This window comes from Anomaloglossus baeobatrachus, chromosome 1 (assembly GCF_048569485.1).
Source record: "Anomaloglossus baeobatrachus isolate aAnoBae1 chromosome 1, aAnoBae1.hap1, whole genome shotgun sequence".
Lineage (NCBI taxonomy): Eukaryota > Metazoa > Chordata > Amphibia > Anura > Aromobatidae > Anomaloglossus > Anomaloglossus baeobatrachus.
In genome coordinates this window covers 827,897,070-827,923,286 of record NC_134353.1, presented here as the reverse complement: position 1 = coordinate 827,923,286, position 26,217 = coordinate 827,897,070, and the positions used below count along the sequence as shown (strand labels likewise).

Genomic DNA, 26,217 nt, shown 5'->3' with positions numbered 1-26,217 from the left:
ACAACAACGATGTCGCTGCTAAGTCACCATTTTCTGTGACATAGCAGCGACGTCGCGTCGCTGTTGCTGTGTGGGACATCCAGCAACGACCTGACCCCTGCTGTGAGGTCGCCGGTCGTTGCTGAATGTCCAGCTTCATTTTTTGCTCGTTGCTCTCCCGCTGTGAAGCACACATCGCTGTGTGTGAAAGCGAGAGAGCAACGAACTGAAGCGAGCAGGGAGCAGGGAGCCGGCGTCTGGCAGCTTGCGGTAAGCTGTAGCCACGGTAAACATCGGGTAACCAAGAAGCCATTTCCTTGGTTACCTGATATTTACCTTAGTTACTAGTGTCCGCCGCTCTCACGCTGCCAGTGCTGGCTCCCTGCTCCCTGCATACGTAGCTGGAGTACACATCGGGTAATTAACCCGATGTGTACTCTAGCTAGGAGTGCAGGGAGCCAGCGCTAAGCGGTGTGCTCCCACGCTGCCAGTGCTGGCTCCCTGCTCCCTGCACACGTAGCTGGAGTACACATCGGGTAATTAACTTGTGGCTCGGAACAGGGAGCCAGCACTGGCAGCGTGAGAGCGGTGGACGCTAGTAACTAAGGTAAATATCGGGTAACCAAGAGAAGTGCTTTCCTTGGTTACCCGATATTTACCTTAGTTACGCTTCCACGCGTCGCTGTTGGCTGGGGGCTGGTCACTGGTCGCTGGTGAGATCTGCCTGTTTGACAGCTCATCAGCGACCATGTAACGACGCAGCAGCGATCCTGGTAAGGTCAGATCACTGGTCGTGATCGCTGCTGCGTCGCTATGTGTGACACCACCTTTAGACTCCCGGCCAGAGACATCTCATCCAGCTATATCAGACCTGATACTTTGCACTGATGAGGGGCAAACACCCCAAAACACGTGTCTGCAAATGGAATGCATGGATTGGCTTATTATTTTAAGACATGAGGCAAGACTCATTAAACGGTCAATACTGATCTTTAGTATTTCTACTCCCAATAGGTGGCACTAGAGTTTAAGTCCTCTTTCTTTCTGAAAAGGTTATTTGCATTTTTAAAAGAGAGAAATGTTAGTATGGTAGAAAAAAAGACCATATTAGAATACAGAATTTGGTATATGTATATTGCTATCCTGGAGGTTTGGGACAGTTAGGAAATTTCTTAGATTAACCACTTAACAAATTATGACTAGAGATGAGCTAACTCAAGGTTTGGTGTTCGTACCAAATACAGACTTTACAAAAATCCTCCCAGAGATTGGGTTTGGAGTTCGGGTGTTTTAAGTATGCAAACCACTCTCACGAGCATTGCTGTGCTCAGGTACGCTCGATGCTCAGCCCACTGCGAGCCGCTTGCACTGTTTGAACGGCTCTCACTGGGGGTAACAATAGCATGATTGGATGTACCAAATAAAAAAAATGGAAAAACTCCTCCAACCCTCTCCCCAGAAGTGATCTGTTTATGGCTGGCTGCATTTGGGCAGAGACCTGAATTGCCCAATTAGTGACTTCCATTAAGGTTCAGGTCAAGTATGGATCCCAAACCGAACATTATCTAAAGTCCAGCTGAACCTGCCAAACCGAACTTCCACGGGTTCGTTCATCTCTACTTATGACATACTATGCATGTCATAAGTCATCTCCATGCCTTTGATTTGGGCTCACAAGCCGATACTGTGTCTATCAGTGCAGATGAAGGCTGAATTATTCAGCCTCCATCAGCTTCTAAGAGCTGCAAATGGAGCAGCACTCCGCTCGAGGCTGTTAACTTGTTAGGTGTCACTGTCAATTTCTGACAGTGGACTTATCAGAGTGCTGGCAGGAGGCGCGCTCTTTAGATTTTTTATTGGCGCTCCCATGGTATTGGACTGACCTGGAGAATCGTACTGCCAGGTCAATTTTATAGCAAAATGAATGCGGTAAATAATAAAACAAACAAAAAACAATTGCAGAATTTCCCACTTTTTGCTATTTCGCCACACTTGAAATTTTTTTCCCGCTTACTATTACATCATTTCAGAAAATGGATGATGATATTAAGACATACAATAACAAATAAGCAGCTGCACTCTGAAATGATAAGGCATGCAAACATTGACTATAGGAACTTAGACATGGATTACTGCTAAGGAAATAAATTGAAAAATTGAGACACCTAGAGCACAAAAGCCAATTTCATGTGAGCCCAGCAGCCAGCGCCAAGGCGCATCTCTCCCTGCTGGGTCCTCAGTTAAAATGCCTCTAAAAATGAAAAAAAAAAAAAAAAAAGCCACATATTATGGCACATGGCGTATGGTGTGCTCCAGAATTTGATTTAAATTTTTACATAACAAAGAAGGATTGATAAATGTGTTTCAATCTATACATTTGTGGAACATTGCAGTTTGGATACAGTACCTGAGCCTCTCCCATATGTCCACCGATTCTCTCCAACATCAATGATATGGTGAGTGTAACATTAGGGTTCGGCAGTGTTATCTGACTTTGATTGAGGAACCTGACAGCTCCATTGGGGGAGTCACTTTTAGCTATTGTAATCACTGACACAATGCGCTGGCCCAGAACTGCTCCTCCACTCGCCCCCACTAGGCGAATCTCAAACTGCTCAGCGAACTCACTGTAAAAGGAACATAAACATAGCAACTGTTCTGAAACTAAAGCAATATCATTGATGGATTAGCTGTGTCTAACAGCCATACATCATTCCGCATCACCGCTTAATGTTTATTAAATTGCTGAAATTAAGATTATGGAAAAAGTAACATCAATCAAATGGCTTTAATTCTTGTTGTTAGCTACTGTGTTGTTTTATGTGTTTAATTCTCCGAGCTCTCTGACAGCTAAATTTTGTTGTTGTGATTTTACAAAGTGTGTATATAAATAGGCTGCGCTCTTTGTTGTGATGATGTCATAGTGGGGACTTTTTGGTGAGCATTTAAAGGTTGTGTTGTAATGAGGTCACATTTATGTGAATGTGTGTTTAAACACTGTCTTAATGGTACATACAGTATCTACATTGAACTCACAATATAAATGACTTTATTAGGCTGCTTTCACACTACATTCTTTTTTAACATGAGTCCTGAACATTTTTTTAACGCAAAAACGGATCCAGTGCAAATGCGTTTTCATTTCAATGCATTTGCAATGGAGTTGCGTCAACATGCGTTCACCTGCGTTTGCGTGCGTTATAATGAGGATCCAGCGAGTTGCAGTTTTTTAACTTTTTTCAAAAACGCTACTTGTAGCGTTTTTGAGCTGCGTCCAAATACTGCAAATTGCTGGATCCTGACTATACTGCATGCAAACACATGTAAATGCTGGCATGCTGATAGACAGGATCCTGCTTGCTCTACTGAGCATGCCCAGAAACCAGCCTCGCGTGATCAGTCTCTCTCTCCCCCTCCCTCTCTCCCCTTCCCTCTCTGCCTCTCTCCCCCTCCCTCTCCTCTCTCTCCCCCACGCCTGAGAGCTGCGGACACTCGTAACCAAGGTAAATATCGGGTAACCAAGCAAGTTACCCGATGTTTACCTTGGTTACGTGTGCAGGGAGCCCGGTTCCTAGCAGCTGCGGACGCTCGTAACCAAGGTAAATATCAGGTATCCAAGCAAGTTACCCGATGTTTACCTTGGTTAGGAGACTCCACAGCTGTCAGATGCCGGCTCCCAGTCTGTCACGTTCAGTTCCCCTCACTCCCGATCACATGACTCCAATGCCCGCCCATAAACATCCAGTGACAGGATCCTGCAAAATAACACATGAGTTTGCATGTGTTTTTCTTTGTAAAAGCAGGATTCGCTTTTACAGCAAAAAAACATTCATGACACATGTTAAAAAAACGTAGTGTGAATGCAGCCTAAGCTTAGTTTTATCATAATCAGGTCAACATTTTTGTATGTTATATGTTCAATAGACATTGCTCTATTGTTCTCTTTGTTCCATTATAATGATGTCACAACAGTGTAGGCTTAGCTCTGTTGTGGTGTTGTCACAATAAGTGTGTGGATTGACATGATGTGCTCCACTGGCATGATGTCTTAATGGGTATCTCTATAAGCTATGCTGTATCTCTGTGATGTCACAAACAAGCAATTGTGTATATCTTCAGGATGTGGTTTAGTATGATGGTGTCACAACAGCACAAGTATTTATATGTCCCTCATCATTGAAATTGCAACACCAAGAAGGAAACATTGTGGAATCAAAGGATCAATACAAATGTTCTGCAAATGATATGCAATGATATGCAAATCATAAAAAATGGAAATTAAATTTCAATACATCTCAATGTATTAAGTATCGAGTATGAATGCAACCCTCAAAAATACAAGCACTTAAATGCTTTCACTGCTATCAAACAAGTTAGTCATGATTGTTTGAGGAATGTTCTGCCACGCTTAATGCACTTGAGCCACAAAGTCATCAAAATACTCTTCTGACAGCTCTTTTGCAATTGCTAGCCAACAACATCCTACATGTGCTTCATAGGAAATAAGTCCAGGGATGATGCAGGCCATGGTAACAAGTTTAGGCCAAGCAGATTGCTCACAATAATATGAGCATCATGTATCTTTGGAGAAATGGCACATTGGAGAAATAGCTGTAGCACTTGACCAAATCATTGTAAATCCAAGCATTTAGTGAACCTGGAATGAAGACAAGAGGGGTCTAGCTATCATAGATTATGCCATCCCATACTATAATCCTGGTAGTTGGACCGATGTGAGGTTCCCTTGTGAAGGCTTCTTCATTGCATTGCCCAAGTAGTTCTCAGACCAATTTCCTGCTATCATTGCATGTAAGGCAAAAGCAAGATTTATTGCTAAAAAGATAGACCTTTATTGCCATCTGTCTCTGCACCATGTAAACCTTGGAGAGCGCTGTCATGAGGTCAATGAAGAGGACTTCATGACGGTACATCACACTGGGCTACAGCTATTACACATATTACCACACCACACCATAATCCCATGAGTAGGACCAGAGTGATGTTCAATAGTGAAGCCCTTTCATGGCTTTATTCATGTTGTCTCCAGGTGGAGACTGTAGGCTGGAATGGAGCAATGAAGGCTAGAATCAAGGTCTATCCTATTCAGTGACGAGTCCCACTTTTGTCTCAGATGCAATGGATAGCCAAATATGTTCTAGAGACCATGTGGGCAGCGTCATGATGAGGCTTTCACAATGGAACACCATATTGGTCATTGTCTCAGGATTAGGGTGTGAGGTGGCAAAATGTTTGGTAGCCAATGGTAAAGCCTATTCTCAAACGTGTACCAGGAGCTGTTTCTTTAACATTACAATGCATGTTTCTCAGCTACTGTGTGAAGCCTGCATAGTCTAAACATTCTACTATGGAATTCAGTGGTTTCAAACTTGTTTCCCATCGGACACATCTGGGACATCTTTGGTCAGAATTTGCAAAGGGAGCTGCCTGCAGCAGATCTTGATGATTGGTGTGATCAGGTGACATTAACTTTCTCATTGATAACATGACAAGGCTTGAAAGTGCATATTCTTCTGTACATGGCACTCATACTCAATACTAAATAAATCAAGATCTTTTGAAATTTATTTCCATTTGTCATAATTTGCATAGAATTTACATGTCTATCGATCTTGTGATTTCCATAATAGAATTACTTTTTCCTTCTGGTGGAACAATTTCAATGTTGAGGAGTAAAGATAGTGATAAAAAAATGAAAGAAATATACAGTAAATATTTTATTAAATACATTTAACATACCACAATTGTGTGTAAGTGTATCAAGAGGGGTCCTCAACTTTTTCTAAGTGATGACATCACAAAAGTGTCGATTTATAGACTGAGCTTTATCACAATGCCACAACACTGTGTTCCTACTTTAGTATTTAGAAGCCAAGTCCTTTAATATCATAAAATATATTGTATGAGTGTACGATTAGGTCAATTTTAAGAGCCAAGGTGTTGAAGGAGTTTAGGCATCACAGGGGCTTGTGAGTCCTACTAAAATTGTGTCACAGTAGTATGTGCATTCATTGGTGTGTTGGTACACGGATGTCTTACCTTTCTTCATCATCAATAATCCAGATGTTGATAAAGCTCCTATTCTGTCCATGCTGAAAGGTCAATGAAGTATTAGAAACTGTGTAGTCAACACCACCGGGCGATGCAGAAATACCCCGGGAAATAAAATCAGCCATCACATGTCCATATGTTCCATGTGTTCTCAAAACTGGAATCAATAATAACCCTACATCTTCTTCCACTATGAAAATAAATACATATATATTTACTAAGTTGTGAAACTTACATGTATAGCTCTCTGTGAAATAAAAGTATAGAGACAATTCTGGAACCAGTAACATTTTGCTTTCTTTTATTTCTTTACCAAGCTACTCGTAGCCAAAGAGAACAAAGAGTGACATTTTCACACAGTCTGGCAGGACACACCTCACAAGGTCTATGATAAGACACTCTGCACAGACCCGCTCCTAAATTTGATTAAGTTATTTAGACCTCTATATACACTAGACTAAAAAGTCGGCTGAACCCTCCATTACTGGTGGAATCATCAGACAGTCTAATGTGTGAGGCATACTGTCTCTAACGGAACAAATGATGTTGGATTTCCAAAAGTTGATCTTTTTTGTTTTCCCAGATATGTCTGGTTCTCTCAGAGAGAACAAAGAAGTGTTCAGCAGAACGTTCCTGTGCATAGAGTGGCCAGGGTGGATCGTTTCAGCCGAATGATGGTTCAGCCAACAGATTTGTAACACGCATGGGGGCCTTACTAAGTTCTATAATGTATATATGCCATTTTTGAATGATTATTCAGCATTATTATTCAGATTATACAGCAATAACAACACTTTGTTCCATTTTTCTGCCATTTTTGTTGATGTAGTACATTGTGTTTTTAGTTTTTTTTCTTAGCAAATAATGCTAGGTGATGGCGCTACTTAAATTGTACCGCAAAATATTGACGGCCTATATTGTCTTTTTCTTTTTGAATTTTGTTTCCTGCGTCAGTAGTATTTTTTACAAAATGTAACCTGCTTTAGCATATTATAGTGTTTTTGGTGTGTTTAGGTTTCTCTATAAATCTTAAAGAGGTTGTTTTGACTTTTATATTGAACGCCTAATGATCTGCTTAGGGGGCCGCAGCCACTTGACAGCAGCACAACCAGCCACTGCTGGCACTGAGAAGTCTGGGAGTTGCAGCCCTCTCGATAAGATATTGATGACATCCTAAGGCCCTCTTCACATGCACGTGTCTCCGGTATGTGCTAGGTCCGTGCCCGCATGTACCGGAGACACGGGCACACGTAAACCCATTAAAATCAATGGGTTTATGTGCACGCACGTGTGCAGCCATTGGCCCGTGCCTCCATGTGGGGCAGACGTGAGCCCGTGTGCTCCACACGGATGCATGTCCGTTTTTCTCCGGCAGCACGGGTGTCATGCGGCCTGCACACGTACCACACGGATGTAGTGTGGATGCGGTCCCGTGTGACACGTGCCGGAGAAAACTCACGTGTCAGAGAAAAAAATAACAAATCTTTACTCACCTTCTCCAGCCCTTCTGTCTCTGCTGCTGCTGTCACTTGCTGCCGACCGCCGCTCATTATGCTCATTTAATATTCACTTCACTGCGGCGGAAGCGGCAGCAGGGCTGGAGACCAAAGATCAGCTCCACGGACAGCAACGCCAGGGACAGGTGAGTTGAAATTTCCCATTCTCCGTGTGTTATCACGGATAACACACGGAGAACACATGTAGTGCCATAAACACGGCACACGGAGGGGAAAACGCACCTTTGACACGGACGTGTGAAGGGAGCCTAAAGATAGGCCATCGATATAAAAAATATTGGACAACCCCTTTAAAAAAAATGCCATATCTACAAAATAATATAAAAAATAATATAAAAAAACACCCACTCTAAAACAAACAAACACAAGAAAGCAATAAAATGTTTCAAATTCCTGAAAGTTTTTTTATTTCATATATGTTATGACCAGTGTCGGATTGGCTACCGGAGGAAACTCCAGTAATGCCAGGCCTGAATTCAGTTACCTGCATTACACTCCGGAGCTCTCACCTGAGCTCCAGAGTGCAGCCTAGAATGTACTGTGAGCGCCGAGTGATTGATTTCCCGGCGCTTGCGGTCCAGTTCATGACAGCTGCAGACAGGCCGGGCTGAACTCTGGAGTTCAGGTGAGAGTACCGCAGATCACCCCGACCTGTCTGCAGCTGACATGAACTGAACCACAAGCGTCGGGGAATCAATCACTCGGCGCTCGCGATTCAGTCTAGGCTGCACTCCGGAGCTCAGGTGAGAGCTCCGGAGTGCAATGCAGGTACCTGAATCAAGGCCTGGCTTTACTGGAGTTTCCTCCGGTAGCCAGTCCGACGCTGCTTACGACCATATTAAAAATTAAGTCAAAGAAGCATCAGGCAGAATAAAGTCAATATGGATATTAAGTAGACATAAAATCATATGTATATGTGTTACATGACCCTCTTTCCATTGGAAAAAATAAAGTTGGATCCAAAATGTCCGACTTCAAAATGGCCGCCATGATCACCACCCATGTTGAAAAGTTTCCCCCCTCCCATATACTAATGAGCCACAAACAGGAAGTTGCTATCACCAACCATTCCCACTTTATTTAGGTGTATCCATATAAATGGCCCACCCTGTATTAATAACTATTCCTGATTTACTAATATAAAAATAAAACAAATTTACCTTGTAGAGAAACAAACTCTGGATCAAACTCTATCACCCCTTCTGCATTATCATTTACCAGGATAATGATTCGAATAATAGAATTGTTGCCGATTATAGGAGGTTCATCAATCACAAGTCCATTCTCCCTAACCATGTGGTCATAGCCTCTAAAAGAAAATATTCAGTAAAAGTATTAAAAAAATGTGATGTATATTGGGGCAAAACAATTTGCACAGAAATGAAAGCATTAAAAACAAAATAAAAGATCTACAAGATATTCAAGTGTGGACTTCACATGCCCAATAATAGTGTCCTTCCTTTATCTTTTCTCAAAAGAGTAGCAAAATTTAATTGTAAAATTTAATTGTAAAAACAGGGCCTAGAGCCATCACTGCAGTTAGATGACTTTTAATTTTAGCTAAATCCAGTTAAAGTTAAAAAACAAATACCAATAAGATATAGAGAGGTGTATTTATTTGCTGTAACATTAACACATTGTGATTTAAAGGCAACTTAAAGGGAATCTGTCAGCAGGTTTTTGATACCTCATTTGGGAGCAGCAAGATGTAGGCAACGAGATACTGAATCTAATGAGGTATCACTTAGATTACTGGGTGCAACCATTCTAATCAGAGGCTTTAGATTTAGCCATGTAGCAGAGCTGAGAGAGCGGAGCGCGCCTACACCAGGCTCTTTATAGAGATTGTACATTGACAGTGAGGTGTCAATCAGAAGAGGGGGTGTGCCGGACTGCTATGCTTTTAACATTGTAGTCCAGTAATGGTAATCACTAAGTGATAAAGCCTTTAGTTTAAGCAAACAACAACACATAGCCTGATAAGAGAGGCATAGTTGATTTTTGTTTTTTTTAACCCCTACAGCATGCTGTCCTCAGCTTACATAGAAAAAACCTGCTGATAGATTTTCTTTAAACCTCGAAAACACAAATGCTTGGCTTCCCTGGTGGTTTTTATAATGTTAGCCCCGTCGTCTATCAATATGGCAACCTTTGTCACTGTGAAGGTCACATATTGGCTCTAGAAGTTGGACTTGGTATGAAAACAATTCAGATCATCTCTGAAGCAGGATAATGCATAGTCTCTAATATATGGTGTCCAAGGAGCCCTGTGCTGAGAGCTGTTCTGGATTCTGATCACCTTAAAGCGTAACAGTCGTTTTCTTTTCATAAATTAAAAGAAATGTGGAAATAAGATACTCTGCAATATATCTTATCCGAGAAATCTCCTTCTTTCCCTTCCTGTACTGAATCAATTCATGGTTAACATTTGAATTAAGAGAATAAGATCTTCTCATTAATGATGACAGTTGGTGCTCATAAACGTCTATGGAGAACTGTAAATTTGGATCAGGAGAACCTGTAGCACAATGTCTTTGTCTGTCTCTAGCTCCGCTCTGTCCATAGAATTTTATTAACACCAACCTGTAATGGGAAGACCTTCACTGAAGACAGATTTTACCCATTAAATAAGAGTAAAAAATTACCCTGATAAGATATATTACAAAGCTGAATATCTTCGTGTGAACTATTGATTTATGAACTAAAAATGAAACCATCCATTATAATACATGCATTTCCGCCTATTGTCCCAGTGGGAGAAGGTTTGGGAAGTTTAGCAGTATCTATCTTTCCACTGCAAATAAGGAACAAATACTAATTAGAAAGTTTCTTACCTTCCAAGAAGGGAGACTTCTGTCATGATCATGAAAAAATCTTCAGGCCCTTCTGGTAACAGATCATTTTTAATCTCTACAGAAACACTTTTTATTGTTTCATTTGCTCTGAACACAAGTTGTGCTTTAGTGTCCGTATAATCCAAATTGCTCAAAGCCGAGCCGCTCTTGGTTTGGTAACTGAGCTGAACCTCTCCAAAACTACCACCAGAGCGGACAATAGTGACATTCACCTTTCATAAAAGACAACATGGGCAAGTTAAAAACTTTTAGATGTACACATTCTAAACATTTGTTTAGATAAAGAAGAATGTTCTTCACGAAACCCAAACACAACCAATAAATACAGAGCTCCAAGTGTTGTGTCACCATCATTGGTATCATATGTGCACATACACTGTGTGCAGAATTATTAGGCAAATGAGTATTTTGATAACATGATACTTTTTATACATGTTGTCTTACTCCAAGCTGTATAGGCTTGAGAGCTAACTATATATAATATATAAGGTATAATATATAAGGTGTGCTTAATTATTAGGCAACTTCCTTTCCTTTGGCAAAATGGGTCAGAAGAGAGATTTGACGGGCTCTGAAAAGTCCAAAATTGTGAGATGTCTTGCAGAGGGATGAGCAGTCTTGACATTACCACACTTTTGAAGCGTGATCATCGAACAATCAAGCGTTTCATGGCAAATAGCCAATAGGGTCGCAAGAAGCGTGTTGGGCAAAAAAGGTGCAAAATAACTGCCCATGAATTGAGGAAAATCAAGCGTGAAGCTGCCAAGAAGTCATTTGCCACCAGTTTGGCCATATTTCAGAGCTGCAGCGTTACTGTAGTATCAAAAAGCACAAGGTGTGCCATAGTCAGGGACATAGCCAAGGTAAGGAAGGCTGAAAAACGACCACCTTTGAACAAGAAACATAAGATAAAACGTCAAGACTGGGCCAAGAAATATCTTAAGACTGATTTTTCAAAGGTTTTATGGACTGATGAAATGAGAGTGACTCTTGATGGGCCAGATGGATGGGCCAGAGGATGGATCAGTAAAGGGCAGAGATCTCCACTCCGACTCAGATGCCAGCAAGGTGGAGGTGGGGTACTGGTATGGGCTGGTATCATCAAAGATGAACTTGTGGGACCTTTTCGGGTTGAGGATGGAGAGAAGCTCAACTCCCAGACCTACTGCCAGTTTCTGGAAGATAACTTCTTCAAGCAGTGGTACAGGAAGAAGTCGGTATCGTTCAAGAAAAACATGATTTTCATGCAGGACAATGCTCCATCACATGCATCCAACTACTCCACAGCGTGGCTGGCCAGTAAATGTCTAAAAGATGAAAAAATAATGACATGGCCCCCTTGTTCACCTGATCTGAACCCCATAGAGAACCTGTGGTCCCTCATAAAATGTAAGATCTACAGGGAGGGAAAACAGTACACCTCTCGGTACAGTTTCTGGGAGGCTGTGGTGGCTGTTGCACGCAATGCTGATTGTAAAGCGATCAAGCAACTGACAGAATCTATTGATGGTAGGCTGTTGAGTGTCATCATGAAGAAAGGTGGCTATATTGTTCACTAACATTTTTGGGTTTTGTTTTTGCATGTCAGAAATGTTTATTTCTAAATTTTGTGCAGTTAGCTTGGTTTACCTGGTGAAAATAAACAAGTGAGATGGGAATATATTTGGTTTTTATTAAGTTGCCTAATAATTCTGCACAGTAATAGTTACCTGCAAAAAACAGACATCCTCCTAAGATAGCCAAATCTAAAAAAAAAACACTCAAACTTCCAAAAATATTAAACTTTGATATTTATGAGTCTTTTGGCTTGATTGATAACATAGTTGTTGATCAATAATAAAAAAATCCTCTAAAACACAACTTGCCTAATAATTCTGCACACAGTGTGGAATCACTGGAAGATCATGTATAATATCCATAATAATAAAGCCACATAACATGTCTTGGTTATTTTTTGTAAAATGCAATTTTCATTTATATACATACAAATATATACAAAAGAGGAATCTAAATCAAATTAATCCTTTGCCATTAAAACAGCATTATTTATTCTACGTGGATTTACAATTTTTTTGATCGAACTTGGCAGGGAGGTTTGTCCCAAACATCTTGGAGACCAAGCCACAGATCTTCAGTGGATGTAGGCTAAAAAAATCCTTTTGTCTCTTCATGTAAACCCTGATGTTGAGATTAGGGATCTGTGGTGGCCATATCATCACTTCCAGGATTCCTTGTTCTTCTTTATACTGAAGATACGTCTTAATGTTCTTAATGACATTGGCTGCATGTTTGGGGTCTTTGTCCTGTTGTAGAATAAGTCTGGAGCCAACCAGATATGTTCCTGATGGCATAGCATGATGGAGTCCTGGAAGTGATGATATACCTCACATAGCCCTGATTTGAACATCATGGAAAATCAGACCTACCCAAAAATAAGCCCTAGCAGGAATTTTTGACCTTCTTGGAGTATGCTTAAAATATAAGGCCTATTCCAAAAATAAGCCCTAGTTGAGATTCAACAAGGAAATGTCCAGGCAGCTAAAAAAGTTAAATAATAAAGCAGGACATTTTAATAAAGAAGGCAGATGCCCCCAAAAGAGAGAAGACAGCCCCAAAATAAAGCACACAGTTCTCTCCAAAAAAATTGCACTCACCAGACCTCGAACAACTACAGTTGTCAGGTGCCGATAGTTAATGGTCTCTCCCACAGAGATAACATATGAGTCGCTGTCAGGTACCTAGCTGTTTCGCTCTCTCACACACACTCATTGTGTCAGGTATCCCTCTGCTCTTACAGACACACACACACACAGATTGGGTCCAGTATCTCTCCGCTCTCATACAAACAGAGATTGTGTCCGGTATCCCACCTCTCTCACACACATACACACATTGGGTCCCAGTATCACTCCGCTCTCACACACATACACACACTCCGCTCTCACACACATACACACATCTGATTGCAATATCATTCCACTCTTACACACATATCGGGTACCTGTATCACTCCGCTCTCACACGCATCAGGTGCCAGTATCACTCCGCTCTCACACGCATCAGGTGCCAGTATCACTCTGCTCTCACACACATCGGGTAACAGTATCACTCTGCTTTAACTAACTCTGAGCGAGTGATACTGCTTCAGGCCAGCAGTGGGAGGCCATCGCTGTGGAAAACAGGGGGACCTGACAGCGACACAGACTCGTATATGTGAGAGGTGCCCCTTCACTTGCCAACGATACATGTCTGGGGTCTTGTGAGTGCGATTCTCCTGGGGCGTCATCTTTTGGAGGTGAACATATCCGTGTTTCCCTACAAATAAGACCTATCCTGAAAATAAGCCCTAGCGCCTTTTCGGGGCAGATAATACACTGCCTTAATTTTTGGGGGAAACAGCAGAATGTGCACAAGCCTCATGCACAGAAGATATGTGGTTAGTAAAGATAAGTGGATCAGGCAAAATTCCAATTTGCAAGGATTTTTCTGGAAAATTCGATTCACAGAAAAGTTATCCTCCACAAATTTAGTGTCCTTTATTATCATAACAAACGTAAGATGTAAAAAGAAATACTTATGCTCAAAGATGCAGCACAACAATGGCGCAGAGGACCTGACAGTGGGCAGGAAGCAAAAGAGGCGGACAATGAGGTGAGTGATGAAGTTTGTTTCTTTGGTCTTTTTAATCTTTTGTCAACCCGCTACTGTTCAGCAAGATGACAGCCGTAGCTGAATTTGTACAGAGAGAATTACAAAAAATCTGTATTGCGGATTTTTGCAAAATTGGAGCAGAATTCAATTCCACTCTAACAAATTAGCCCATTTATAGTGGTCCGGTCTCATAGTGATGTGCAAGCTTAATAGAAGATCTATGGATCAATTCATTGATCTGTGCTGTGCCTCATACATTTTTCATACAGCCCCTATACCAGGGGTCAGGAACCTTTTTGGCTAAGAGAGCCGTAAACGCCACATATTTTGAAATATAATTCCGTGAGAGCCGTACAATATGTTTAAAGGGCCATTGACAGATCAATCGCTCCAATGTTCACTTAGTACAGCAAGGAATGCTCCTCCCTGCTGTATAAAGCCACAACTGGACTGAAACAATGGTACTACACTCTGCTACAAACAGACACACACAACTCTGCTACAAACAGACAAACACACACAACTCTGCTACAAACAGACAAACACACACAACTCTGCTACAAACAGACAAACACACACAACTCTGCTACAAACAGACAAACACACACAACTCTGCTACATACAGACAAACACACACAACTCTGCTACAAACAGACACACACAACTCTGCTACAAACAGACAAACACACACAACTCTGCTACATACAGACAAACACACACAACTCTGCTACATACAGACAAACACACACAACTCTGCTACATACAGACAAACACACACAACTCTGCTACATACAGACACACACAACTCTGCTACAAACAGACAAACACACACAACTCTGCTACAAACAGACAAACACACACAACTCTGCTACAAACAGACAAACACACACAACTCTGCTACATACAGACAAACACACACAACTCTGCTACATACAGACAAACACACACACACACACACAACTCTGCTACATACAAACACACACAACTCTGCTACATACAGACAAACACACACAACTCTGCTATTTACAGACAAACACACACAACTCTGCTACAAACAGACACACACAACTCTGCTACAATCAGACAAACACACACAACTCTGCTACAAACAGACAAACACACACAACTCTGCTACATACAGACAAACACACACAACTCTGCTACAAACAGACACACACAACTCTGCTACAAACAGACAAACACACACAACTCTGCTACATACAGACAAACACACACAACTCTGCTACATACAGACAAACACACACAACTCTGCTACATACAGACAAACACATACAACTCTACTACATACAGACAAACACATACAACTCTGCTACATACAGACAAACACATACAACTCTGCTACATACAGACAAACACATACAACTCTGCTACATACAGACAAACACACACACACAACTCTGCTACATACAAACACACACAACTCTGTTACATACAGACAAACACACACAACTCTGCTACATACAGACAAACACACACAACTCTGCTACATACAGACAAACACACACAACTCTGCTACAAACAGACACACACAACTCTGCTACAATCAGACAAACACACACAACTCTGCTACAAACAGACAAACACACACAACTCTGCTACATACAGACAAACACACACAACTCTGCTACATACAGACAAACACACACAACTCTGCTACATACAAACACACACAACTCTGCTACATACAGACAAACACACACAACTCTGCTACATACAGACAAACACACACAACTCTGCTACATACAGACAAACACATACAACTCTGCTACATACAGACAAACACATACAACTCTGCTACATACAGACAAACACATACAACTCTGCTACATACAGACAAATACACACAACTCTGCTGCTCTGTGGGGCCTGCACCCGCGGCTCGGCGGGTACAGCACCCGCGGCATCGGCGGGGCCAGCACCCGCGGCATCGGCGGGGCCAGCACCCGCGGAATCGGTGGGGCCAGCACCCGCGGAATCGGCGGGGGGGGGATTGGCAGGGCATACATCTGGGGGGTTAGAAGCAGCTCACCGGGGCCCATAATGGGGAGGCGGGGAGGGCATTTACCCGATTAGGTCACGGTGGAGAGGGGGCCCACACAGCGCCGGACAGAAGCTCGCCTCCTTCATCTGTGGGACTGAGAAGGCGGTAGCTCCGCCCACAGATGAAATTCAAAACAGGATGTCTGCGCGCCTTAAAGTGACGGCGCCGCAGATTGCTGCCGAGGACTGCGGTCCCCGGAACTCGGCCGGGGGCAGCAGAACTATAAAGGCGAGTGGGCCCCGGCCAAGGGACAGGAGAACTGACGAGGCCGAGTGGGCCCCCCCCGGCTCTCCAGGGCCCCGGCATTTGCCCGGGTTTGCCGGGTGCTGACGCCGGCCCTGGACGCAGGTGCGTGCTTGCAGACGGCGCGGCTATGCAGGGAGTTATGGGAAATGTAGTCCATGCTCCCTGCCGCTCACCACTGCCGCCAATGCTTATCAGGCCATCAAAGAACTACCAATATCAGCGTGCACCGCGGCCTGATGGAGCGCGGTGCATGCATCCTTCCCATAGACAGGTAGGAGCCCTGTCTGCGAGCCAGATACGGCCATCAAAAGAGCCATATCTGGCTCGCGAGCCATAGGTTCCCGACCCCTGCCCTATACACTGTACACAAGCCGAATGCATGACTGAGCACTTCAGAACTGATCATACTGATGATCTGCAGTATGTGTAATGTGGCATAACATGAGTATACATGAAAGTTAATTTTCCCATTAGGCGTCAGTAAAAAGTCAGTAAAATAGAACTGGTAATAAAGGAATTATCTACAACTCTAAAGGCTCACTCATACAAGCGTATAAATCAGATAAGTGCAATCCAATATAAAAATGGCTACACTAGGATTCATGTTATTTAATGAGGCAGAGAAGATCTGAGATTTTTTTCTCTGCTGAATAAAAAATGGTAGCATGCTGCGAGTGGATACGTAAATTGGACACAATTCAGCTATTCAAGTCTATGGGTGTGAGAATCCGTGGGTGGCATCCGTTTTTAAGGATACATTACCATTCTATAGCATAGGACATTGTAAATGGTCCTGTAAATGATTATAAATGAAGAGATAGATAGAGATGAGTGAATCTGAGGTTTGGAGTTCGGTGTCAGAGTTTTCTTAAAAAAACAGAGTTTGGCTCTGTGCCCATGTGTGCGTATTGCATGCAGTTACGCTACGTTCTACACCACAATGTAACTGCATGCGTCCTGCGACCACAGCAAAATCTATGAAGATTTTGCATAATCCATGCGCACGTTGCGTTTTAGAACGCAGCGATTTGCATGCTGCCAAATTGCTGCGTTCAAAAAAGCAACATGTCACTTCTTTTGTGCGCTTGGATGCAGCCCCTGCTCTGTCTATGGGAGAGGCAGCATCCAGAGCGCATGAAATCGGCTTTTCAGTACGCACTGTTTCTGCAGCGATTTGAAGCACACGTGTGCTGTTCAAATCGCTGCAGAAATTTCTGCAGGGACAGAACGCAACGTGGGCACATAGCCTTTGGGTGCTTTCTGTATGCAAACCACTCGGTCAAGCATCGCTGTGCTCGGGTACGCTCGGTGTTCGGCCCAGTGGGAGCTGCTAGTAGTGTTTGATCGTCTCGCACTGGGGGTAACACAGCATGATCAGATGTAGTGTGTACAAACAAAAAAAAACAATTAAAAAATCCCTTTCGCTTGACCCAGGAAGTGATCTGTTTATGGCAGGCTGCATGTGGGAAGAGACCTGAACTGCCAATTAGTGACTTCCATTGGGGTTCAGGTCACGTTCGGGTTCCAAATTGAACTTGATCTAAAGTCTGGATGAAGATACCAAACTGAACTTCCAGGGGTCCGCTCATCTCTAGACTTGAGCGAACCTCAGGCTTGAAGCTCGGGGTTCAGGCTCAAAAAAATATGTGAAAATCACCCTGGTGAGTATCACGCTGTGCTTGTATCGGAGTGCTGCACAGCATTGTGTGAGCTGCGGGAAGAGTGTGATTAGCTCAAATTTGACATACACTCTGCGTTCTAAGATGTAATGTTCACGGAGAAATAAAAAAAAGCACCGCCCACCCACTTCCGGAAGTGTTTTGTTGTGGGCTGAAAGCAAAACATTTGCAGGGGTAGGTGGGCGGTATTTATTTATTTTTTAATTTCTCTGTAAACATTACATCTTAGAATACAGAATGTAAGTCAAATTTGAGCTGATCACACTCATCCCGCAGCTTGCACAATGCTGCGCAGCACTCACACACGAGCACAGCGCGATACTCACCAGTGTGATTTTCGCGTCATTTTCCGAACCCCGAGCCTCAAGCCCGAACCCTGAGCCTTGAGCCTGAGGTTCACACAGCTACACATGGACGACAAGTGAGAAAAAAAACTGGATGGAAATCGGTAAGATTTTTTATACACTTGTGTAACCCCAGCCTAAAACTGATGTCCAATACTTCAGAATGTCCATCAAAGTTAGCTTGGTGGCAGTCTAATCCCCCCCACCTCTACCAGTCAGGTATTCGGTGGGGAACCCCTCCCATTATTTATTTAATTTAAAATATAACTTTTAATAGTTTATAATAAAAGAAATTTTTGACCTCCCTGGGAGGTCTAAGCACAAACTAAGGTCAGAGTGTTGCCATTTGAGGGGTATTGTGAGGCTGAAGGGTCTGCCCCCCCCCTCTATTGGATAACCTTTTGCATTATTTATTTACCACAGCAGGACCTAACTATCGGTCCTAGTGACTGTTTTGAGCACTGTATATTGAAGTGCGGTATATCTCGGTGTGCATATTAGGGTGACAACTCTGTCTGGTCACTTTATTTTTACGGTTACGGTGGGTGACTTTCCTACCGTGCCTGTGTCCTAATTTGGTAATAGTAGGAGCCTGTTTTGTGCCCTAGTTATTTAGGTTGGTTTTACAACCTTTTATGTTGTGTGGTCAAAAATTTCTTTTATTATAAACTATTAAAAGTTATATTTTAAATTGTTACCACGTTACTTTTGAAACCATATCTTGCTTTGCTAATTGCAGCTACATTGGGTAAGCAACCGACACGAATTGTTTGTTCTTCATTATTTATTTAATGCAACCTTCCTAAAGCTGGGTTCACACTAAACGACAGCGACAACGACGTCGCTGTTACGTCACCATTTTCGGTGACGTAACAGCGACCTTGTAAGTCGCTGTTATGATCGCTGCTTAGCTGTCAAACACAGCAGAAGCAGCGATCATAACGTCGCTGTGCTACATGTTCAGAGAGCAGGGAACCGCGCTTAGCGCTGGCTCCTTGCTCTCCTAGGTACAGTACACATCGGGTTAATTAACCCGATGTGTGTTGCAGCTACATGTCACAGTGCAGAGAGCAGGGAGCCGTGCGCACTGCTTAGCGCTGGCTCCTTGCTCTCCTTGCTACAGTATACATCGGGTTAATTACCCGATGCGTACTGCAGCCACATGTGCACAGTGCAGGAGCCGGCACTGGCAGCAAGGGCGGAGGCTGGTAACGAAGGTAAATATCGGGTAACCAGGGAAAGGTCTTCCCTTGGTTACCCGATGTTTACGCTGGTTACAGCTTACCGCAGCTGCCAGTGCCGGCTCCTGCTCGCTTCATTTCGTCGCTCTCTCGCTGTCACACACAGCGATGTGTGTGTCACAGCGGGAGAGTGACGACCAAAAAATGAAGCTGGACATTCAGCAACGACCGGCGACCTCACAGCAGGGGCCAGTCCGTTGCTGGATGTCACACACAGCGACAGCGACGGGACGTCGCTGCAACGTCACAGAAAATGGTGACGTAGCAGCGACGTCGTTGTCGGTGTCGCTGTGTGTGACACCAGCTTAAGCCTCCGCATTGCCTTTCCCTGATGAAGCTGGAGCCACTGTGATTCACCGTTTAGCGAAACATACGTTGGAGGATGGCTTTAGGGCAGGTTGGGTGGTAATATCCCTCTGGGGGAGCCTTTTTTGTCCCTGACAATCTGAATTTGATTATGGTAATTGCTACATTCCCATTCCCATGGTACTTATCATGACTTATTGTTCTTACCTGGTACATGCACTTTGGTAGATGTGATATCCAGCTATATTTAATCTATAGCACTGATTCATTTCTCTTTTTTCTATTGCATTGTGATTTACTATAGTGGATATTGTCTCTTACCTTCCATGGGTTTTCAATCCTTTCTGTTACCCCATATAAAGTGTTTCCAAGATACTTTGAGTCCCCCAGAATTATTACCCTTCCATGTGGTTTTAACCTTTTTTATCATGGCCCTGATTGTTTGTGTGTCATTTAATCAAGTAATTCAATAAACTTTGTTATCATTTTGCACCGTCTATACTCCTTTTCCTATGTTTTTTTTTCCGTACAGACTATGTAGTCAAGTAACTAAAGCCAGCTTTACACGCTGCAATGTATCTTACAATATGTCGGCGGGGTCACGTCGCAAGTGACGCACATCCGGCATCGTAAGGTACATTGCAGTGTGTGACAGGTACGTGCGATTGTGATTGAACGGTAAAACATTCATCGCATGCACGTTGTACATTCCTCATGAATTGTACGTCAGATTGTTCATCGTACCCGGGGTTGCACACATTGCAGTGTGTGACACCCCGGGACCGATGAACAGATCTTACCTGCGTCCTGCGGCTCCCGGACGCTAATGCGGAAGGAAGGAGGTGGGCGGGATGTTTACGTCCCGCTCACCTCCGCCCCTCCGCTTCTATTGGCCGGCTGCTGCGTGACGTCGATGTGAGGCAGAACGTCCCTCCCACTCCAGGAAGTGGATGTTCGCTGCCCACATCGAGGTGGTATGGATGGGTAAGTACGTGTGACGGGGGTAAATTGTTTGTGCGGCACGTTCAACAAATTGAACGTGCCACACATACGATGAGGGCGTTGCAAATCGCATACGATATCGTATGCGAAATTGCAACGTGTAAAGCAGGTTTAAGACAAAGCTGCAATCCAAGCCATATACTAAAAAGTAGCTGATTAGTACCACAGAGCAATGAGGGATGGATAAAGCCCAAAGGAGTAGCGCTGCCCTCAAACAGCCGATGAGTGAGAGAACCGAAAGACGACCTCCCCATGTAACACTGATAGCCCGCACTGCGGATACATCATGAGGAAATGCATACATCTTATAAGTTATAAGAAATACACAATTTATATTAATATTCAACATTGTTTGTTGTCATTACCCATCTCACGTCTTCAGACACTTGCAGCAGCGTTTGTGAAAACTGAAATTTTCCATATGGAAGATCACTGGAAACCATGGTGATATTGGCAAATCTAGCCGATTCATTTATTAGTCCGCCTTCACTGACTTTACTGAGATGAAATTGATAGTAGCTTTTTTCCTCAGGAACATTGTCATCAAGAGCCTAAATGTGACAAATGTGACATGAAGGAGAATACTGGAGGAGTAGTAATTACCGCGTGCGCTCGCACTGACAGGAACACTTTCTGGGACAGTTTGACACAGTTTTTTGAGTCGGTCGGATGACACAAAGCACAAGCACATAAAGCAGATTTATTTAGGGTCTGGATGCCAGTTTTCAGTATGTTCATTTTATTGCTGGCAGCTTTCAGTTTTAGGGTGTGAAGCAATCAACACAATTATACATTTCTAAAAGACAAAATAGTAATAAATGCCCCATTATTTTACATCTGATGGAAGAGTTCTGCCATTATATTAGACTGACACGAAATCTGACTAACCAACATTGTACATCAGGTTATATTCATACCATATTCATGTTTTCTGGCATTGATTACCAATTGTGCCAAATTCTTCAACATGTAGCATGCGGATTAATGATATTTGCCCAAATTCCAATATTTAAAGCGGTATTCCCACCTGCAAGATCCTATCCCAATATGTAGTAGGTGTAATAATAATAATATTAGCAAATACCTCCAATTAGAAATGTAGTATAGTTCTTCTGATTCACCATGTCACTTAACTCATGTGCAGGGCATTGCAGGACTTTGGGTATCCATGGTCACGACCAGGCATATAGTCACTGTTAGTTGCTACTGATTGTAACCATGGATACCTAAGGACCTGCACTGCAACATAAAGCTGGGGTCACACATAGCAACGATCACGACGGGCGACATTGACCTTATCAGGATCGCTGCTGTGTCGTTACATGGTCGCTGGTGAAATCTGTCAAACAGGCAGATCTCACCAGCGACCAGTGACCAGCCCCCAGCCAGCAGCGAGGCGTGGAAGCGATGCTGCGCTTGGTAACTAAGGTAAATATCGGGTAACCAAGTAAAGCACTTCTCTTGGTTACCCGATATTTACCTTCGTTACCAACGTCCGCCGCTCTCACGCTGCCAGTGCCGACTCCCTGTTCCCTGCACTCCTAGCCAGAGTACACATCGGGTTAATTACCCGATGTGTACCCCAGCTACGTGTGCAGGGAGCAGGGAGCCGGCACTGGCAGCGTGAGAGCACACCGCTTAGCGCTGGCTCCCTGCATTCCTAGCCAGAGTACACATCGGGTTAATTACCCGATGTGTAATCCAGCTACGTGTGCAGGGAGCCAGCGCTAAGTGGTGTGCTCTCACGCTGCCAGTGCCGGCTCCCTGCTCACGTAGCTGGAGTACACATCGGGTAATTAACCCGATGTGTAATCTGGCTACGTGTGCAGGGAACAGGGAGTCGGCACTGGCAGCGTGAGAGCGGCGGACGTTGGTAACGAAGGTAAATATCGGGTAACCAAGGAAAGGTCTTCCCTTGGTTACTCAATGTGTACCGTGGTTACCGCTTACCGCAGGCTGTCAGAAGCCGGCTCCTGCTCCCTGCTCGCTTCAGTTCGTCGATCTCTCTTCACAGCGGGAGAGCAATGAGCAAAAAATGAAGCAGGACATTCAGCAATGATCGGCGACCTCACAGCAGGGGCCAGGTCGTTGCTGGATGTCACACATAGCGACAGCGACGGGACGTCGCTGCTACGTCACAGAAAATAGTGACGTAGCAGCGACATCATTGTCGTCGTCGCTGTGTGTGACACCACCTTTAGGTAAGTGACATTGTGAATCAGGAGATCTATACTACATTTCTAATTGGAGATATTTGCTAATATTATTATTACACCTATTACATATTGACTAGGATCTTGGAGATGGGACTACACCTTTAAATATAATTTTTGTATTTGTAGTTTTTGCTCTTGTTTGGAGTGTTCAATTGTGGAAATAACAATATTTAGACCGATTTTGTACTCCTTTAGAGTACTGGAATGCAATTACAGAAAAAGTTTGTGACATTTTCTAAAGTCGTAAATGATGAAATATCTAAATAATATTAAAAAAGTGCAAAATGCTGAATATGAAAACTGAGAAAACCATATAAACTTAACTTAAACAAGGCACAAATTAAATAACCAATAAGCAGCAATCAAAAAGGCCATTATTAGAGCGATTTATACCACAGAAATAAGGTGCAAAGAAATTGACGTATTGGGGCCAACGTTCTTTTTTATCCAGCTATTAAAGCCTATTTTTTGGCATATTCATCAGGAGATTTTCCAAGGGTTTATTCTGACCATTCACTACAAGAATGGTATGAACTACGGTAAACCCTAAAAAATAAAAAGGTTGTCTGGTTAAAAAAAATATATAATTTTAAATACCCTGATAGAGAATTATTCATAGAGGGTAGGGTCTCATATTAAGGGTGGAGTCAGAGTGTAATATGACAACAAGCAGTGTCTGTGACTCTGGAGGACCGTTCAACAGGGAACACATTGAGTTTAAAAGGAACCTTTCATGTAAAACACTATTAACCTGCAGATGTATGGTTTATCTACAGAATAATTTTGTTCTAAAGCTAACTTGCTTCTGCACTGAGAACCCCACTGTTGGTAAAAAAATGAACCTTATTCCTCCCGGCAGCTGCAGACTTTCAGTCATAGGTGCGCGGCCGGCGCAGTTTCAGTCTCCGCTCACTGCAGAGTGCCTCTGACTGATAGCCGGCTCTGTACTGATGCAATGCTGAGTGGCTGTCAGTCAGTGCTGGGGGCGAGGGTACAGCCACAGCTCACTTTGTGACTGAAGCAGCACAGACGCACCTATATGACTGAAAGTCAGAGGCTGCCGGGAGAAATAAGGATCAGATTCTTCTAGTATCACGGCTCTCAGTGTGGTGGCCGCATGTTGTCAGAAAGCTATTAACCGGTAGATTAACTCCATATTTGCAGGTTAATAGCTTTTTTTACATGACAGGTTCCCTTTAATGGAAATTGTGTAATGCTTTGTTTTTCTGTACTGGATCTGCCGGGATAATTAACACTGATTTATCATAGAGTTTTAACCAAAAATCTGGCCTAACACTCCTTGAAATGTCACAAAAATTTTCTCAATCTTGAGTTTTGGTGAGTTTCGGTATTTCTGGTCACCTCTGCCAAAATGAGTGGAGCTGAGGTGAGAAAAGGCATGGCAAAGCCCATCAGACAAATTCATCATAATTTGTGACACAAAAGAGACAGAGTACGCCAATAATGTACGCCAATAATGTACGCCAATAATGTACGCCATCCAGGGGAACAGCAGTGGATAGATGTGAAAAATTCATGAAAGATGAGCATGCCATTTAATGAACAGGTCAACATTTTCTTCATTAACACCGCTGTGTAGAACTCCAGTCTTCATGAACCACCCTTTTAACTTGACAGTTTACCCACAGATCACAACTGATTATTGGGAACCCCAGAGGCAAGAAACCTTCTGATCAGCTTGTTATTGGAACCATCGTCTAACAAAAAGGACAACACCCCTATAAGTAACCATTGCATTAACATGTTATAAAAGTAGTGAGTGGAAGAATAGAAGTAAAAATTTCGATTCCAGATGATTAGTTAGAGGTTCATGAAGACACATTTTGAACCAAGATAAAAAACTAATCTATCTGAAGTTGGTTTCCACTGACTTGCCCCATGTTTTTACTATTTCCTTGATGTTTTTTGATTGAGTCTAATAAATAAATCAAGATAGAAAAATACGTTGTAATTAGCAAAAAACACGTTTACCCAGTATATCACAAAAGTGAGTACACAACTTCACATTTTTGAAAATATTTTATGTTTTTTTCATGGGACAACACTGAACATATGACACTTTGATACAATGTAAAGTAGTCAGTGTACAGATTGTATAAGAATGTAAATTTGGTATGTGCTCTAAATAACTGAACACACAGCCATTAATGTCTAAACCACTGGCAACAAAAGTGAGTACATCCCTAAGTGAAAATGGCCAAACTGTGACTCATTAGTGTTTTAGTGTTACAAGGTCTCAGGTATTAATGGGGAGCAGTTGTGTTACATTTGGTGTTATCATTCACGCACTTTCTCATACTGGTCACCGGAAGTTCAACATGGCTCCTCAAGGCAAATAATTTTCTGAGGAACTGAAAAAAGAATTGTTGTTCTTCATAAAGCTGGCCTAGGCAATAAGAAGATTGCCAACACCCTGAAACTGAGCTGCAGCACGGTAACCAGCGGTTTAACAAAACAGGTTCCACTCTGAGCAGTCCTCACCATGGTTGAATAAAGAAGTTGAGTGCACATGCTCAGTGTCATATTTAGAGGTTGCCTTCTCAAAATAGAGGAATGAGTATTGCCAGCATTGCTGCAGAGGTTAAAGGGGTGTGGGGTCAGCCTGTCAGTGTTCAGACTATATGCTGCATCACATTGTTCTGCACGGCTGTCATCCCAGAAGGAAGCCTCTTCTAAAGATGATGCACAATAAAGACCACAGTTTGCTGAAGACAAGCAGACTAAGGACATGGATTATTGGAATCATGTCCTGTGGTCTAATGAGACCAAGATAAATTTATTTAGATCAGATGGTGTCAAAACTTTGTGGTGGCAACTAGGTGAGGAGTATAAAGACAAGTGTGTCCTGCCTACTGTCAGGCATGGTGGTGGGAGTATCATGGTTTGGGGCTTCATGAGTGCTGCAGGCTGTGGGGAGCTACAGTTCATTGGGGGAACCATGAATGACAACAAGTACTGTGACATACTGAAGCAGAACATTATCCCCCCCTTTTGGCAACTGGGCCACAGGGCAGTATTCCAACATGATG

At 42.9% G+C, this 26,217-nt stretch overlaps 1 protein-coding gene across 1 annotated transcript in view; it reads right to left on the bottom strand.

The window, feature by feature from the left end:
* Positions 1-2,311: 2,311 nt before the first annotated feature.
* Positions 2,312-26,217, bottom strand: part of ADGRV1 (adhesion G protein-coupled receptor V1) — a 380,769-nt gene continuing 356,863 nt past the window's right edge. The window contains exons 63-67 of the mRNA XM_075326288.1: positions 21,317-21,502; positions 10,400-10,632; positions 8,726-8,874; positions 6,037-6,238; positions 2,312-2,606 (exon numbers count right to left, since the gene is read on the bottom strand). Of these exons, the coding sequence (XP_075182403.1) occupies positions 2,312-2,606; positions 6,037-6,238; positions 8,726-8,874; positions 10,400-10,632; positions 21,317-21,502 (1,065 nt within the window). The remainder of the gene's footprint in view (positions 2,607-6,036; positions 6,239-8,725; positions 8,875-10,399; positions 10,633-21,316; positions 21,503-26,217) is intronic.